Source organism: Cicer arietinum, chromosome 5, assembly GCF_000331145.2.
Source record: "Cicer arietinum cultivar CDC Frontier isolate Library 1 chromosome 5, Cicar.CDCFrontier_v2.0, whole genome shotgun sequence".
Classification (NCBI taxonomy): Eukaryota; Viridiplantae; Streptophyta; class Magnoliopsida; order Fabales; family Fabaceae; genus Cicer; species Cicer arietinum.
Genome location: NC_021164.2, coordinates 69,377,720 through 69,396,124, shown reverse-complemented (window position 1 = coordinate 69,396,124; position 18,405 = coordinate 69,377,720). Strand labels below are relative to the sequence as shown.

At 33.3% G+C, this 18,405-nt stretch overlaps 2 protein-coding genes and 1 pseudogene across 3 annotated transcripts; 1 reads left to right on the top strand and 2 right to left on the bottom strand.

Moving 5' to 3' along the window:
- Window positions 1-333: 333 nt before the first annotated feature.
- LOC101488327 (adenine/guanine permease AZG1) lies at window positions 334-2,652 on the bottom strand. Its single transcript, XM_004502797.4, has one exon. It carries the CDS (start codon window positions 2,366-2,368, stop codon window positions 599-601), a length of 1,770 nt encoding a protein of 589 aa, XP_004502854.1. The 5' UTR covers window positions 2,369-2,652; the 3' UTR covers window positions 334-598.
- Window positions 2,653-6,484: 3,832 nt separating this feature from the next.
- On the top strand, window positions 6,485-9,752 carry LOC101515574 (phosphoglucan phosphatase LSF2, chloroplastic). Of its 2 annotated transcripts, XM_004502796.4 has the most exons (5): window positions 6,489-6,809; window positions 7,810-8,015; window positions 8,655-8,825; window positions 8,995-9,206; window positions 9,475-9,752. In XM_004502796.4, exons 1-4 carry the CDS (start codon window positions 6,533-6,535, stop codon window positions 9,196-9,198), a joined length of 858 nt encoding a protein of 285 aa, XP_004502853.1. In that variant the 5' UTR covers window positions 6,489-6,532; the 3' UTR covers window positions 9,199-9,206; window positions 9,475-9,752. The 2 variants fall into 2 exon arrangements, with proteins under 2 accessions (XP_073225075.1, XP_004502853.1); XM_073368974.1 differs by lacking the exon at window positions 8,655-8,825 and having other exon boundaries at window positions 6,485-6,809.
- A 3,408-nt stretch (window positions 9,753-13,160) lies between these two features.
- Window positions 13,161-18,405, bottom strand: part of LOC140920539 (uncharacterized) — a 5,991-nt pseudogene continuing 746 nt past the window's right edge.

The window sequence follows — 18,405 nt, the reverse complement described above, 5'->3', positions numbered from 1 at the left end:
ATTTTTAGCCTACCATAATACGAGGTTTAGACCCAAAAAAAAGTTTAAAAAAGAAAAACTTAATTGAAAATTTGATTTTTTTTTTATTTTTTACATAATTTTGGTTCTATTATTTTGAAATCTATAATTTTGACCTTTTTAGATATAAAATCTTAAATAAAATTATAATATACTATTATTTCTGTCTCAAAATATAAATAAAAATGAATAAAAAATGAATATAAATACATATTTATTTTCTTTAATATATTTTTTACTTATAAGTAAGTTAAAAACTTAAAAGGCGTTTAAGGAATATACATAGGGATCGAAGCATAAGATGCACTTTAGGTCTTACCACAAATAGATCCAAACATTTTCAAACTATGAGCTAATGATTGAGACATATTTGGACGCGATCATCATAAGTTTCTAATTTAAATTATCTATCAACTCGGAAAAATCAAACTTGTGTTGATAGTACGCAACAAAGAAAAGCCACGTGGCATGTATTCACACCGGAATAAATAAATCCCTACACAAAAATGAAACCATGTGAAATAAAATATCAACAAGAAAATGCCACATTATTACGACAAGAACTACGTAAACTATATTACTAAAGTACTTCTACTTGTAGTGCTTTAGCATTTGGATTTTGCGAAGGTTGTTGATTTTGAACCACCCCGTTGACCTGCGAAGAATGAGAAGGTTCCTTTATTGTTGTACTTCCAATCCCAAAGTGCCCCAAAATTTGAAATCCCCAATCCCAAATGTTCAAAACAATGTAAGTTCCAATCCCACCAATAAGCCCATAAGCAATTGAATAGGTCAAAGGCATAAGTATCACTGTCACAAACGCAGGTATTGCTTGTTTCATATCTTCCCAATCAATTTCCACCACTGATCTCATCATCAAAACTCCCACTAATATCAACGGTGGTCCCACTGCCCAGGATGGAATCGAAGCCAACAACGGCGTAAAAAACAACGCCATAAAAAAATAAGCCGCAACTGTTAACGCCGTTATCCCCGTCCGTCCACCTTCTCTAATCCCTGTAGAAGACTCAATAAACGCCGTCACTGGCGAAGTTCCCAATAAGGACCCCGCAACAATCGACGTGGCATCTGACATAAACGCAAAGTATTGACCCTCGAAATTCCCATCATCGTCTGTGAAACCTGCGAACCTCGCCATGGAGTACAACGTTCCGGTAGTGTCGAGAATGTCAACGTATAAGAAAGTTATAACAGCTTCCCAAAAAAACCCTTTTCCTATGCTACTGAAACTTAACGCCCCTGCCGTGCTTTTTATCGTGTGAAAGTCTACCACCTTCTTAAAATACTCGTGAGCCGTATTACCCGCTTCGCTGTTTGGAAACGCCGTTACTTTAGTGCCTCTAAACCATGAAACGGCCGTTACGAAAACGATTCCGTAAATCATTGCGCCTTTCACGTTTTTCATTAAACAGTAGGCGATTATAATGAAGCCCACTAGACCCAACCAAAGAGTTGGGCTTTCCATTCTATCGCTCACACAAAATATATCGCCAGAAACCGTTCCGCCAGGGAGTAAACTAACGGTGCCGTTAGCTGCGGTTATAACGGGAGCGAGTGAAGCCCGCGATAAATTTGGACACCCGCCGAGTGTGACTAAAGTGGCCGAGCTATACCCGATGAGCCCGATTCCTTGATTATTTTGAAGCCCAATGAAAGCGAGAAAAAGCCCGATTCCAGCGGAGGAGCTTATTCTAACGGGCTTTGGAACGAGTTTGGCGAGTTTTGCTCGTAGACCGATTGATGAAATGAGTAAGAAGACAATTCCTTCGATGAAAACGGCGGCGAGGGCATTTTGGTAGGAGATGCTACCGGAACCGTGAAAGCCCACGACTGTGTAAGCGAAGTAAGCGTTTGAGCCCATACCCGGAGCGAGGCCCAAAGGAAGGTTAGCAAAAGCGCCCATTATGAAGCAACCAATGAGGGAAGAAACTACGGTGGCGACGATCAAGTCTTTACGCGTTTTCTCGAGACATGCCGCGTAGCCCGGGTTAACTGGGTTGAACTTGCAGGAGATATCTGGCTGAATGACGTGCAACGACGGGCCGTTACAGTTTGAGATGGAAACGGAAGGGTTGGAACATAGAGGAATGCAATCGGAAACAGAGCAAGTTCCGCCGGAGTCAGTTAAAATGGAGGCATTGACGGCGAGGATATAAGCCATAGTGAGGAACGTGGCGGTTCCGGCTCGGAGTTCGGTGGTGAAGGTGGAGTTGCGTTGGGAGAGCTTGAACCATTTTCCTAGTCTAGTGTTTTCTACGTAGGAGTTGAGACGAGAGATGGGCTTTGTGTGGGCTTGGTGGGCTGGAAGTGGGGGCCTTTGACCCTCCATTTGAGTGAGATTGTTGATAACTTGTTGTTAGTTTATCTCTATTGTTTATATAGGATTTGAATTTGGATATATATGATCAAGGTTTATTGTTGATTACTTGTGGCTTTTTTTTTTGTGGTGTGAGAGATGCAGAGCACAAAACAGAGACTAGGGTGCAGTGCGGTGCAGTGGCAATGTTTGATTTGTGATGCTATTGCATTTGATTATGCTAAGGATAGATTCTGAAGAATGGGATTTTTTTTAATATAGATAACAGTGCCAGCGGTGAGGTATCAAAATTATGAAAATACATTTTCTTCTGCTTTGATTGATGGTCATAATTAGTGAAAATTAAAATCCCTTCCATTTCGGGATGATTGTTTCAACCGTTTGATTCTTTTTCATTTCGTATTTAACGTCATTATTATTTTTCTTTTTGAACGGTTAACGTCATTATTTTTGCTATTATTATTTGGTTGAAATTGAATCTCTTTTCTTATTTTATTTGAGATATTTTTTATTTATTTTTTTAGATTCAGATATATTACTTACCTAGTGTAGTATAATACCATAAAGCTGGATTAATAAACCATAGTGATGCTATTGTTTTCGTAAAGATTAAAATAAGAATTACGATACAGACTCATAAAATAAAATTATGTCATCTTTGGATTTTATAATAATTGTTGTATTCACAATAAAAAATTATCTTAAAATAATTTTCATTTTTTTAATTATTTGATTAATATTATATGTATCATTTTCACTTTATTATATTCCATTGAAATCAATTTATTATTTATAAAGATAATTTATTAAAATTATTTTTTCTTTCCTTTATTTATTAATTTTGTTAGGTAAATGCTAATAAATGTCTGTGCAATTGTTATAAAAAAAAAGTCAATTAGAAATGTATTAAAATTTATGTATTTAACTATTTTTTGTTTTGACTATATGTATTCAACTATTTGAGAGCTTAAAGGTTATTCTTTTTTATGTATAACTTTAACTTTTAGTTTTGTTATAAATACTTTTTTTAACTTGTGTAAAAAAGTTAAATAATTAATTTTTTAATTTATGTAAAATGGTTAAATATTTTAAAAGAGTATATTTATTTTGTTTATATATTATTCTGAGATTGAGAAAGTATTGACTTTAGACAGATTAATTAGTTGTTAAAAAAATAAATTAAATGGTTGGAAAATAATATGTTCTGTTTACACATGGTGCATAACGTACAGTGTGCAAATACGACGTTCCTTATAGCATAATTTGAATATGTTTGACTTCTTCGATTGGATTAATTTATTTAGTTTTTGCTGAAAAATTAGTTAACTTTGAACATTCAACATTCACAAGTTACATTATTTTTAGTTTTAATAAAGGGTGTTGCTAACATATTACTCTAAGGACACATCTTAATCCAAAAATAATTTTTTAAAAATAAGTAAATTTTAAATTTTGTAGTAGTTGAATGTCAATTTTTTACTTTCGATTTTTGAACATATGTACATGTTAGTATTTGTTATATATATATATATATAGTTCTTAATTTACACACAAAATAGGTTTCTTTAGTTTTTTACAAAATAAAAAATATAGGTTTTTTGAAAGAAAAAAGTAAATAAAGAAAGTAAAACTTAAAAAGTGAGAAAGACAACTTTAAATAAGTTCTTATTTAATTGAGGAGTGTGATTTTAGAAATTCGATACTGGTGCTATGGATATTGAAGTCTTCCAATTTCAAAGACTATTGATAGTGAATGGCGGCATCACTGAATTGAACAATACGTAGTACAAGTCTGTCACGACGTGCTTAATGATATATCATGCTTTCACACTTAGATTTGTATATTTTTCGCTTAAATTTTCACATGTCAAATTCACCACCTGTTTTTGAAGTAGGCATGTGGTTTTGTTTCTCTTCTTCAGTCACACTGACAGCAAATAAAACGAAATTTAAGCAGCTATTAAATCACGTTACGTGTTGAATGGAATTTGTTGTTTTTTTTTTCCAAAATAAAATAAAATAAATTATTTTTTAAAATAATTAACTAAAATTGGACATTTTTCTTTTTCAAGAAAAATGTGATGTCCAAATTTATTTCGTAATGAAAGCTCCCATTGGTAAATCATACTGTTAGTTAGACCATTCAATAGCTTAACATGAAGTTATAATATTAATCATTCATAGTAGTTATAATATTAATGATTCATTCATTCAATTCATTATTTTTTTAGAATATATATTATTAGAAATAACACATACAGTTATGAACTTCTGAATTTGAATCCAACATAAAATGTTTAACTTAATAATATCATCGTCAATTGAACTAATCATTAATAATTCTTTTTTCATGCTTATAATGTTAAAAATCTTTAATTTTCAATAATCACTAAATTAATTCAATTGTCACACCCAATGCATCCTTTTCACGACATATTTATATTTTTGTGAAGACATGATGCTACGTTAGTGTATACAAGTGACGAGAGGTTAAGTTATTGGGCTCGCATCTTTCTTGAACAATTGGGCTCGAATTTTATAATAAAAATGAAATTACACTGTGCTCCTTTCAATAATAAAAACCCACCAAAATGGGCTTGAGTGAGTTATAGTGAGATGATTGCTCATCCCATCATCAATTTTTGCTCATAGTATATGAAAGCATGTTTTTAGCATTGTGTTATTCACTTTTTGCATTACTATAATAGTTTTGCGTGATTTTGTTGGTTTTTAGTCTCACAAAAACTCTAAAAATAATTTTTCTACTGTATTGAAGAAAGAAAAGTTACACAAAATTTGAGTGTGTTTTCTTTTTTCATAAAATTGAATATCTCTTATGACACATTTCAAATGATATATTTTTATTTTATAAACACATAATACTTTTTATAAGTGAAACTTTTTTTTTTTCTTTTCAATTAAGGTTATGGTTTTCAACGTCATTTTTGAAAGATTTTAGTATAATGATAGTTTAGAAGGTTTTCGAAAACCAACAAAAAGTAAACAAATTCCTAATTTTATGTTTTTATTTTAAAAAATAAGAGATTTTGTTAGAGACTAAAATCAATATTCACATGTACGGATAATAGTTATTTTATCTATGTGAATATCTGTTGACTATGTATTTAATATATTTTTTAGTATCTATGGATATTAGCCGATATCCACGTATATTATATTTTATATTTTAAACAAAAAATTATTTATGTACAAAACTTATTTTACTTTTTTACAATTATGTATAATTTGTCTCTCTCTTTTGTAGACATAAAAAAATAGCAATAAAAATTATTAAACTAATAGCACCTAATTAAAATGTATCACAAAATTTTATCAAAAATAGTATTAATATATGAACATATCAACAAAATTTAGTAATATTCTGAATTTACTAATGGATACAGATATCATATCCGTCATTATATTTATTAATAAACGGTAATCAAAATAACTATTTATTGTCTCACACATTTTATCAAACAGACACCCACTTATACATATTATTTTTATATCTCTAAATTCTAGTTGCACCAAGTAAAATTTAAGGGTCCACAATTGAACCACTTTTAAGAAAGTTCGTATTAGAATAACCCAATCTTTTAGCCCATACAGTTGAAAAAATCTGCAAATATGAGTTTCTAAACTATCAACTTTATGTAAGTTAAAATTAGTTTTTCAATAAAAAATTAAAATTATTTCTTTACATCTTACCTTTTTCTCCAAACATAAAATCTATTTATTTTTTAAAAAGAAAACCCTTTTCTGATTGAAAAGTTGTTATATTGAAAAGTGGATTAAAAGTATCCCAAATGAAATGAAAGAAGATACCGACTTCAGTAGCATCTTTGGAGTGAGTGAGTCCTCTTCCACCAAACACCCAATGGCATATACTTTTTTTATTTATTTATTTTTATTTATTTTTATTTTTATTTTTATAAAAGTTCTCTCCATTGTTCTGCTCTTCTATTTTTAGTAAAAATTCGAACTTAAATTTACCAACAGCCACAAGTACCTATCAATATATCATCACCACCCAACACAACTCATAATGGGTTTCATATCCAAGGGCATTTTAGTCAAAACAACCTCATCACCAATCATGTGTGTGTCGTCGTATAACAACAATAATAATGTAAGAACTGTGACTGTGAGATAGAGACAAAGGAAACAAGAGATATGGGAAGTGTTAGTAACATTGGCTTCTTCTCTTCACCATCCATATTTTCAAAGCAGAGGAAACACAAATCTTTATGCAGTTTTATGATTTATCACAACAACGTCAACTACAAAGTTAGGAATATGAGCAGAATCTGTTGCAATAAACTATCAGAAAGTGGGATTGAAGAGATTCATACCACTAAAAGGGTATCTAAATCAAAGGATAGCGTGGAAGAGTACAATACAGCTATGAAGAGGATGATGAGGAACCCTTATGAGTATCATCACGATCTGGGTCCGTTTCATCTTTCTATTCCTATTTGTTTGTGAATTCGATTGTTAATTCTTGTTTGATATATGATTATAATTATCAGCACTCTTGAGAGGAATTAATGAAATTGAATGGTTTTTGTTGTTTACTGTTGCATTAATGGTGCTTAATAGAATAGAACTATAATTGTATCATTCCTTTCCTTCATTGCATTTGGTTTATGCTTTGTTATCTTCAAGACTTCAACTATTGTATTGAGTATGTGCCTTTTAGCTTTAAATTGGAGAGGATGTTGTGCGGGAAGGAGCAGAGATTCTTCTTTTCATTTTTTAAAAGGTTGTAGAAAGACTTATGTTGGGTATGAGTCGCGTGACTTATTGTTAGTGATAAGTGGAGAAGTCGCTGGAACAGGAAACTTTAGTTGGACTGCGACTGGGGGTGCGGGGAGCGAAGCCCCTGCAGAACTTCTGGGGTAATCTCATACACTAGTTCGTATCTTTTAAACACAAGTTGTACACCATAAACTCTAAACTTGAATCATAATAAAAAATGGTATTGCAGTCAGAGACATAAGCATAATTGGTTGTACTATGTGATCAAACATTTGGTGTTTTCTATTTTTGTTTGTTTTATCTATTATTATTATTTTTTTGAACCGGGATTGTTGTTGTAACAATCATATTTTCATCATTTGTAACATTAATTGAGTCTTTATACACTAAAATTGTAGTAATTGAGATGTCTATTAGAAATTGAGAACAGCTCTACCGTTCTATTTCTTTTTTTTTTTTTAAACAACTAATATTAGTAGTTAGTTGTTAATTTTGTTTGAGGGAGAAGTTGAACATCTGACCTCTTTGTCACTCCAACTCCCCCAAACCACCTTATGACTCAAGCTATTCAATCATATTTCGCAAATGATGTGAATGTCTCTTAAAAAACCATTTCTTTTTCATTAGTTGGTGATTTATGTATGGCATGATGATGTCATTCAACTGATACCACCAATGATGGCTAATTGCAGGTATGAATTATACAGTTATAACGGAGTATTTGATTGTGGGATCCCAACCACAGAAACCTGAAGATATAGATCATCTGAAGAAGGAAGAAGGTGTGGCATACATTCTAAACTTGCAACAAGATAAGGATGTAGAATATTGGGGAATAGACTTGCAATCAATAATAAAAAGGTGTCGTGAACTTGACATTAGGCACATGAGGAGACCGGTAAACAATCCCCTTTTTAGTCCATCTATTGAGAATGTACAAAGCTGTCATGCATTATGTAGTAATCTGGATAAATACCTTAATTAAACTGTATATCATATAAATGCGTATGTATAAGCTATTTTTATAGAAAAGATAAAATAAAGTCAAACTATTTTTATATAAGTTATAAGTTGTTTTCATACGGTACTCTAGGGAGCTTATGCAAATTAGCTAAAAACAATTTATGGATATGTCGCAAGCTCTCACAAGTTGTTTTAATAAGCTATTCCGGATAGTTTATGCAAATAAGTTGAAAACAATTTATGAACATGTCATAAGTTGTTTCCATAAGTTTTTTCAAATAGTCTCACAAGTGTTTGTCCCAATAGACAAATTTAAATAAGTTAATTCAAACAGATCCTAAATTTATCTCTTTGTAGCTTGCATTAGGAAATAAGGGTTTGAGTTGTCATGGCTAATAATTTCTATGCACAGTTGAAGTATACATTTACTTTCACTGCAATTGAAAATATACCATCTCAAACAAGTGACTCTGACTCTTAAGATTGTTCCATGTTCACCGAATGTGTTGCTTACTTGTTCTTGACTGAATTATCGTTTACGTTTTTGTATTTTTTAATTTATTTACATTATTAGGCAGTAGACTTTGATCCAAACTCTTTGCAAAGTGCACTACCTAAAGCAGTTTCATCTTTGGAATGGGCAATTTCTGAGGGAAAAGGAAAAGTTTATGTGCATTGCACTGCAGGACTTGGAAGAGCTCCAGCAGTGGCAATTGCTTATTTGTTCTGGTTTTCTGAGATGAATGTAAGTCTTAAACCCCTCATATTATCTTTGAATCAAAAAACATTTTTTCTACACCACTTATTTCACATTTCATGTGTTATTGTTGCACAAAACCTCTAGGTGGTAATAACTAACAAGGTTTTCTTCAAGTACTAATATTTTCACAAATGGCCTTTATTTTTATGAACAGCTAAATGCAGCGTATGATATGCTAACTTTAAAGAGACCTTGTGGACCGAATAAAAAAGCAATACGCGGTGCTACTTATGATTTAGCTAAGAACGACCCGTGGAAGGAGCCATTTGAGAGTCTTCCAGACCATGCTTTTGGGGATATAGCAGATTGGGAGAGGAACCTGATTCAAAACCGTGTTCGTGCTCTTCGCGGAACTTGACAAATTAGGTATACTTCTTTTGTGGAAATCATTAGTACGTTATTGGTCTTGAAGTATCGAGTATAAGTAAGAAACCATACATTGGATGAAAATTAGATGCGATGTCCAAATTACTTGTGTAGTTGATTTTAGCCTAATGTAATGATGCTCTGGTGTCTTAGGCTTTGCTCACTTATTTTCGCAGTATATATATGTATTATCTTATATGCATATATGTTGTGTTGTATATGTGTACATTGTAATGCTAAGATGCATTTCTATACTTGTGATTGACAGATTACTGCCTATGGAGATTCCTGCACAAGTTGCTGTCCTTGCATGATTGGTACAAGATGCCAAGATACTGCTCAAAAGTGAAGACTATTTCAAGCATATTTTATACAGATCTATTATATAGATCTATTATATATACCCATATTGCCTGTAATTGGTTCGAAATCTTCGGTTTAGTATTATTGATTGGCAACTAAATCAACTGTGGCTAATATACCATCCTTGTAGAACATAGACTTGATAAATAATATTTGAGCATTCAAAATGCTTAGTTGATCAAATGGACAATCCTACAACTACAAGCAATCTTATTTGTCTTTCATAACATTATTAGTTGATTTTCCCCTTCCATTCCATCGACTATAAATCAGTTCAGGTTTCTGTTCTAGACACAACATTTATAATAGCTATTTCTCACATGCCTCTAGTTGAAATTTGATGTATGGTGTTAGCGATAAAATTTTAGGTGTTTTACGGAAACAACCAAGAAATAATCTTATATGAAGACATGTATTCAACTCTGATAAATCGTAATTTGAGTACAGAAATTAAACATCTCTTCACAAAAGTTTCTATAATCAAATAGCAGCTACCCGAAATCATACATTTCTCTCGGTATTCTCGTAACAAAATTATACTAATATGAAGACCACAAATATTAAAAGCATGGAAAAGTTAAAATTGGTCACATGGTACAATGGTATGGGCATGAGCTGTCAAAAAAGTCTCCAACTATTAAGCTTTTTTAATTTTTTTCTTATTATACTCTTAATATTAGGCCTCCTATAAAAATAATTTTTTTTAAATCTCGGCCCATTATTTCATAGAGCTTAAGAGAGGGGGCTTATAGACTCAATATTTTGATATTATTGAGATTTTTTCTTAAATTTTTTTTGAAATTTATTTTTTTTTCTCAAAAAATTGTGAGAAAAATAAATAAAATTTAAAAAAAAAAAATCGATTTTTTGTCTCAAATCAGTAAAAATTTCAAAAAAAGATCAAAAAAAATAAAATAAAAATCAATATTTTTTGAAAACTGGGCCCATAGGCCCACTAAGTCCACAAAATTTTAGGGGGCTGGGGTTTACTTTTTGAGGGTCTTTTAAATTATAAATTTTTTTAGCCCCTCCAACATGTAGGCTGGGGCCAATAACCTCCAAGATGTAGGCTGAGGCCAATAATTAGGAGACTTACCAAATTGACAGCTATACATGTGATAGATAGTTTTTTTATTAATATATGTATGCAAATTTACTATTTTATGGTTAACGTGAGAAATAAAAGTGGTGTACAATATATCTATCTCCCACTTCTTTAGTAGAATCATGGGTCTATTATGTTGTTGTTACTGCTATAGTGCTGCATCTCATAATGAGTTAAAAAAATTCAAAAATACCTTTTAAAATTTGAAGGTTATGGCTTTTTCTTGAGGTATTTTAGTAGCTTTTCAATTTAAAAACACCATAAATCGATATTTCAATTTTTAAATCTGTATTGGACTGCTTTCATTTGAAGATACATGTCATTCCTTCAGCTATCATTTAAAGATTGCAGGTTTATAGCCACAGTTTTTTTTTTTTAATTCGTGGGCAAAAGTAAAAAACTGTGGCCTATTAGAATAGGCAACAGCCACCTAGACCACACTTCTTAAACTGCTGCCTTAGGTTTAGGCCACATTTTTTTTGTTTTTCACCACACTTTTTTGTTGTTGCCTAAACTGAAAAATGTTGTAGTGTGGATATTAATAGTATTTTGTTGACAATATATAGTCATGACAGATTTGAAGGAGTAATCGCAATCTGATACCATCTTCAATGGTTTTTGAAGCAATAAGAAATAAGTAGAACATTGGATAAATACAAGTGGGTAATTGATATCTTATGTATCAAATCGAACTGTTGTAATTTTATATTTTCTCAAATAACCTCCAATATCCAACATCAAGGGATGATTTGTGGTCGACAGATACCCAACCTTCGAACAAAATACGAGCATGACGTCAATATGAATTTCCATGGTCAGGTTATCTGCTCTTGAGTATTCTTGATTATATAATGATTCGTATATGATGATTCGGATTCAAATAGAAAAAATGTATCTATATCGCTCGGTATTCTATGTGACGGTATAGAATACCGTCAAAAGTGGTAAAGCTAAGAGCGACATAGTTACATTTTCTCGGTTTGAGTCCGAATCATTATACAAGACGCGAGCAGAAGGTGAGCGGTTTCAAATGCCCTATGGAATTTCATATTGACGTCAGGATTTTCTTTGACGGTTTGGTATACGCTGACCACCAATTATCCCTTAATGTTGTTATTGGTAGTTATTTGAGAGAATATAAAACGACAAAAACTTTTGATTTGATAGATAAGATGCCATCTTGCAGCTAATTGCGTAAGACGATAAATAGTCATGGCGGACCTTAGAGAAACTAATTATAATTATACTACTAATTATAATTATACTACGTTCCATACTTTTTTAACAAAAATTGAGCATGCTATTATGCATATAAATGATCCAAATTAGCTAATTAAGCTTTACGGATTTTTGAAGTTATACTACCTTTTCTATACAATAAAATGACTAAGCCTTTGTTTATGCTTATTGTCTACCTCTCTTTCTATCTTTGATGTGCCAAGAGATTGCAGCTACGAGCAAATTGAGAAGCAAAAAGAATACTTGTAGTTCAATTGGCATTTCATGTCATGTCAAAGTCGCCGTGGCGGAATACATCGATCAAGGCGATGGATTTCCGTCTCGCGACGATTATGATTATGAATATGATTTCTATAGAAAACATGGTGATATTCCAAGTCTTGGTGCTGGTCATTGATGATCTATGGAGGCCTTTTTGTTAATGTTTTTGTGGTAACTACTTATAGTTGGGATCCTATATATATATATATCTTTGCCAAAGACGACTTCCAATAAAGTTTCCTATATATAGATATGGTATGTCTGTTTTTTTGTTTTGTTTATTACTCATAATTACATATGAATTCATGATTAGATGAGACTTATATATAAAAAATTGTTCTTTCACATATGGTGGGGAGATGAAATATTATTGGTTCTATATTGTAGTTTTGTCAAAATAAATAATAGTATTTTTCTTTTTTTGTTGTTTTGAAGGCATTTGAATTGCAATCCAGCTCTTAAACTTTATTCTATTTAATTTTTTATCTTTGTCAATTAGCTTGTCATATTTAGCGGTGTTTTCACACAATTGTCAAAATAATAATTGGAAAGATGAAAAGACTTAAAATAAGAGTCACGGGCCAACTTGATTTGATAAGGATTCAACTCAAATTCTTACTCAAATTCTATAAGAATTTTAGTTCGAATAATATTGTAGATGAAAATATTTGTTGGTGGATAATATATAAATATACATATCTTGTTTCTATAAACTTCAAAGTTTTTCCAACTCTGGAAGCACAATGAACACCGGACAAAAAAGGAAGTGTTTTACTTTTAGCCAATTTGCAAACAGAATATGGCATAGAAGCATTAGAAACAACATTTTTATTTCCCAACAAATCGGTTTTAACTAAATTAGACAAAATGAGCAAGAGTTTGGATGACTCAATTTTCTATGGTAGTCCTCATATGAATTCAAAACATTTTTACAAGCAAAAAATAAATGATTGGAAATAAATTGAAGTGAAAACAATCTCCCCATTTTAGGCCCATTGGCGATCACCTTCCCCAACACCTGCTCCTGTACAAGACAACCATCACGAGAAAAATTAACTTTACAATTGTTATCACCAACATTAGTGATAGAAATGGTATTACCCATAAATTGGAAGCAAGTCTAGGTGATGCGAGCACATCTCAAAAATTAAAGTTTATATCACCAACATTAGTGATAAAAATAGTATTACCATCATCAATTTGAAATTTCTGATTACCATGATAAGAATGTAAATTATGCAAACATTAAGAAGAACCCGTCATATGATTGAAAGCACCAGAATCAAGAAACCATGGATTAGAAACATTAGAAGACTTACCCTGAATTCCCAAGGTCGAAAGAGTAGAAAGTACCATTTGTTGAATCATTTCAAGCTGTAGAGCACCACCATTAGAGACACCAGAAATGGAAGGACTAGTTGTGGAGTTCGTAGTGGCATGGAATGCTTGCACAAAACACTGTGTTGGTCGTCGAGGGCGCGTGAGACAGTCAGAGATAATATGACTTAGCTGCTTGCAATAATTACAAAACTTCTGATTGCAACTACGAGCAACATGTCCAAATTGTTTACACGAGAAACATTGGACTTGACGCATATCACGACCTTTACCTCGACTTTGAGAAGCATATGCAACAGGTTCGGAAGTTACAACATCATGAGACATGATTCCTTGAGTAATGAGACGTTGTTCCTCTCTGAGAAGTTCACCAACACATGTATCCAAAGAGGGAACAAGATTTCTATTCAGCAAAGCACCTCTAAGAACCTCAAATTCTGGACGAAGTTTCATGAGAAATTGATCTTGTTTACTAGTGTAGTAGACAGCTTGGACATCCACAAGAGAAGTCTTGGGAACCACAACAAATAGAATAGCAGAGTGTTCTGTCCACAAATTCAAAAATTCATAATAATATTCTTGAATAGACAAATTTTCTTGTTTGTAGTTGGCTATCTCTAACTCCAACTAAAAACATTTGGCCGTATTGTCTTGATTGTAAATACGCTTCAAATAGTTCCACATTTCTTGAGCAGTTGAAAATGTGCGCAAATTATTGAACATATGAGGATCAATAGTATTGAGAATCCAAGAAATAATTTGTGCATCTTTGACTTCCCACGCATCTAAGACGACTTTCTCTGTCGGTGACTTAGAAACCTCATCAAGGTGACTCCATAATCCCTTTCCTTTAACATATATTTTGAATTGAAATTCCCAAGTAGCGTAATTTTTACCAGTAAAACGGACACAAAAGTTGTCTCTTTTTCAGAAGTCATGCTATTGTACATAAAAAAATATAGATTTTTTTTAGGTAATGTGCAAAAAAAAAATTAATTAAAAAATAGATCCATACCAAATTGCAAAAGCTCCGTAAACAAGCAGCAGAGAAACAGGGCAGCAGTACAGAAACAGAGCAGGAGCAGCAGTACAGAAACAGAGTAGGAGCAGCAACACAAAAACAGAGCAGGAGCAACAACGCAGAAACAGAGCAGCAGCAGAGAGACACGCTCACAACGAGAGGCAGACGAAATCACGATGACGATCGACCAAGTAGCAGCAGCGAGTAACACACGAAACCAATAGTCGGACAAGGATCTGTGAACAACGACGATGAGGATACGCTAAAGGGACTGGAAGACAAAAAGAACCAAGTGTAGCAAAGACGAGTGCGAGATTTCGAGAGCGACTTAGTGGTGTGTCGCTGAATAAACCCCACGATAAACTAGAATCTCACAGGTTTGATCGAACCTGCTGATACCATGTTAGAAAATAGGGTTTGATGCCTTTTGCTTTGATATTTCTCACTATAAATAATAGTTACAACATTTATATATAATAATTACAAATTAAGAGGATCAAATCAAATCCTGATTTGTCTAACTTATTTTAGGAAAGCTGATAAATATAATTACAAATTAATATTATTTCATGATTCACAACAACAACATACGAACAAAGGAACAATGACGTGTATCAGGTTGACAGAGGTCCTTCCAAAATGACCCGAGCTTCAATCTCACTAAAGTAGTAGATAACTTTGGGGAATCTCCTTATTATGTTAAGTTTTCCTACAGCTTCATAATCTTAACCCTGTTGATGCCTTGCATCATAAGCATCTGAAAAAAGACTTGTTCTGTATAACCCTAAAATACATTTAACATCTGTGCTGTATCTAGCTGTGCTTGAATGGTCTTTTCTATCCATCTTTATGGTAATTTAGCTGAAACTGCCACATTACATAAACCTCATTTTAGCATTTCGAGCTGCATATGTAGTCCGCTACATATAGCTTAAATTTTATTAACAACAGAAAATCAGCGTCAATGATTAGCAACTAAGTAGTATACAGGTAAACTTGGCATTTTGATACATGTTAAAATGAACCGGTAAATGTAATGATGTCTCTAAACTTTAATAATTTTTTATACTTGAATGTTTAAATGCGGAAAGGACGTGGATGTACAATGCAAATATGCCCTTACCTACTAGTGTATATTATATTGAGATATCACCAACTAATGCTTGTATCGAAAATGGCCATCTTCTTTCTGTCTTCTTTGCTAATATTAGCTCAAGGCTCTGAGGTGTAAACAAAGAAATATACTGAAGCATACAACAAGGGTTAAAGGGCACCTTTGGTTCATCAGTTTCAGAAAGTGCAGTGAGTTTATCGATTCACAACCATATTCCAGAATGGGGATATTCGCTGAAGAGCCAAATAAAGAACCTCTGATTCAAATTGTCTTTGCTTTCCTTTTTGGTATTGGCCTAAAAGGTACATTGTCCTGTCAAATTCTATTGAATCTAAATGGTATCCAAAAGATTCCATCCTACCAATATCAACAGCGCACTCCTTTTTATCTCGGGAAACAAGAAGATTCACGAGGAGATTATTACCAAATCATTGGCCTCAACATGAAACCTTTGTCAAGACTGTAAAAAATATTTCTACAGCGGCGTCTAGCCTCATTTCCTTACACCTTTGATCAAATGTACACAACTTGTAGCGTTAATTTTGATATTGAACTCGTCGAGAACAGAGAATATAATTAATGCTTCATCTACTTTTTCTACCTGACAGAATCCAATAAGTAAAATTGTATATGGAGCTAAATTAAAATCTCTTGCCCTGAAGTCCAGTTCTAGTAAACCTCGAATTACTTGTTCCAATTTTCCTCCGACTAAATATTCCTTCAAAGCATCACTTGAATCATTGTCTCGACTAGAAAGGCTCTTCAAATATTCCAAATAAAGATTGAAGGCCAGTGAGAAATGCTAGGTTCACAGCCAGCCATCTGCATACGCTCACAAATTCTTAATGCCTTGTTTTCTCTGTCACCTAAGTACAGCCCGTTAATAAGTGTTCCATAAGTAACAGAATCGGGTGAGAGACCCTTCTTCAGCAGATCCTCAAAAAGCATGAAAGCACCATTAGTATTATGAGCCTTGCAAAAGGCTTTGATTAGAATGTTGTATGTAATAATGTCCGGCACAACTAAATTGTTGTATGTAATCATGTCAGGCACAACCCCACTATCAGCGAGTTGAATAAGAAACGTCTAAGCATTCAAAAGTTGTTGGGCTTCACACATTTGCTCCACCTTTTTCTGAAGACTAGCACTATCAAAAACCTGATCAGAACCCTGAGAAAGGCTTAAGAATAACGAAGGTCTTCTCCCAATCTCCATCTTGTAAAGTAAAAGGCTTGCCTCCTTAAGTTTATGAGCCTCGCACAATCAATTTATAAGAGCATTGAAGGTCACAACTGAAGGAACACATCCAAGCTTCTCCATCCGATTAAATAATTCTTGCACCTCCCCAACCATCCCTCTCTTACACATTTCACATATGAGAATTGTGTGAGTGCAAGTATTGTGCTCAGATATATCAAGATAAAGAGACTGCGCTCGATCCAAATACCCATGTCACACAAACCTTTAATTATTGCATTGTAGCAATGAGCATCAGGAGTTAAACCTATCTGAGTCATCTCATCTAACATCCTAACAGCTTCACCAACTCTGCCTTCATTCGAGAGACCCCTATAAAATTATATATCATGTTATTAAAAATATATCTGTTGTTTTTTTGAATTTAGAAAAATTCATTTGAGAACAATTTATGTCACCGAAAATATTATTGGGTTGAGTCACGGACTATGTCGCTCTCTTTAAGACGTTTCGAGGCATTGTCCAAATTGTTCAAGGCATACTATCAACCACGAAGGCCCAGCCCAGATACTCTGTATCAGAGTTCTACTGCATTGTAAAAAACCGTTCTAGAATTACACCCTCAATATGACAGTCGTACGACTGACACTCGTAATATGACACTAAGACCACCCGAAAGAAAGAGAAAAAACAGTAAGAAGGGGGAGAAGTGAGAAAAGACTCAAATACGGAGAGTTTTTGGTGTGATTTTACAACTGAGGAGAACCCTCTATTTATAGAGGAAATCCGCAACTGGATCTGAGAAAATCAGGGATCCATCAGAACGTGCGCTCCAAGAAGTGGCCTCAGAAACGTGCGCTCCAAAACCCAAAACGTGCATTCCAAACTTAGGATTTTGACTCTGACTTTTGACCGGGCAACAAAAGAAACGTGAGACCAAAGATTAGGGTTTTGACCGGACAAAAACAGACGCACGGATTCAGGGAGGAAGACTGGATCAGATATGACTCGGTGGAGGACAGTTACGTAATTAACGTATCAATTAGAGATAAAACACAAACAATCAGTTAATTAAAATGATTAACTAATTTTCATGTCAAAAATAATAATACACCACGTAGCCAACGCCAAGGCCAAGGCGAGTCGGGCTAGCCGGACAGGCGGCGGCGGCGCGCGTGTATGGTGGTCAATATTGCTTGTGTTCTACCTCCTTCACAAAATTGGGGTGCCCCTTGGGGCCCTCCCCAAGTTCAATACATCTACCTTATATACTATACTAGTGTGTGGTATCTCTCCAATATGGGACTTTTCAATTTTTTCAATTCACAACAACACTAGCTCTCTCATAAATGTCATCATTATTTTCAATGAATTTCCATTAAGGCATCATCATTTCCAACAATATCAAATCATCATTTTTTTAGGTTTAAAAATCTGAGTCAAAGAATAAAATTGTCGACTTTTAAAATAGATGGACCAATTTTGATAATAATAAAAGGACAAAATTACAATTAAGCCTTCAAAAAATACCAATTTTGAATAAAAACACCAATATACACTC

Coding starts and splice junctions, on each gene's coding strand:
- LOC101488327 (XM_004502797.4), bottom strand. CDS start 2,368: ATGGAGGGTCAAAGGCCCCCACTTCCAGCCCACCAAGCCCACACAAAG.
- LOC101515574 (XM_004502796.4), top strand. CDS start 6,533: ATGGGAAGTGTTAGTAACATTGGCTTCTTCTCTTCACCATCCATATTT. Junction 8,016..8,654: donor TTAGGCACATGAGGAGACCG/GTAAACAATCCC, acceptor TTACATTATTAG/GCAGTAGACTTTGATCCAAA. Junction 8,826..8,994: donor TCTGGTTTTCTGAGATGAAT/GTAAGTCTTAAA, acceptor TTTTATGAACAG/CTAAATGCAGCGTATGATAT.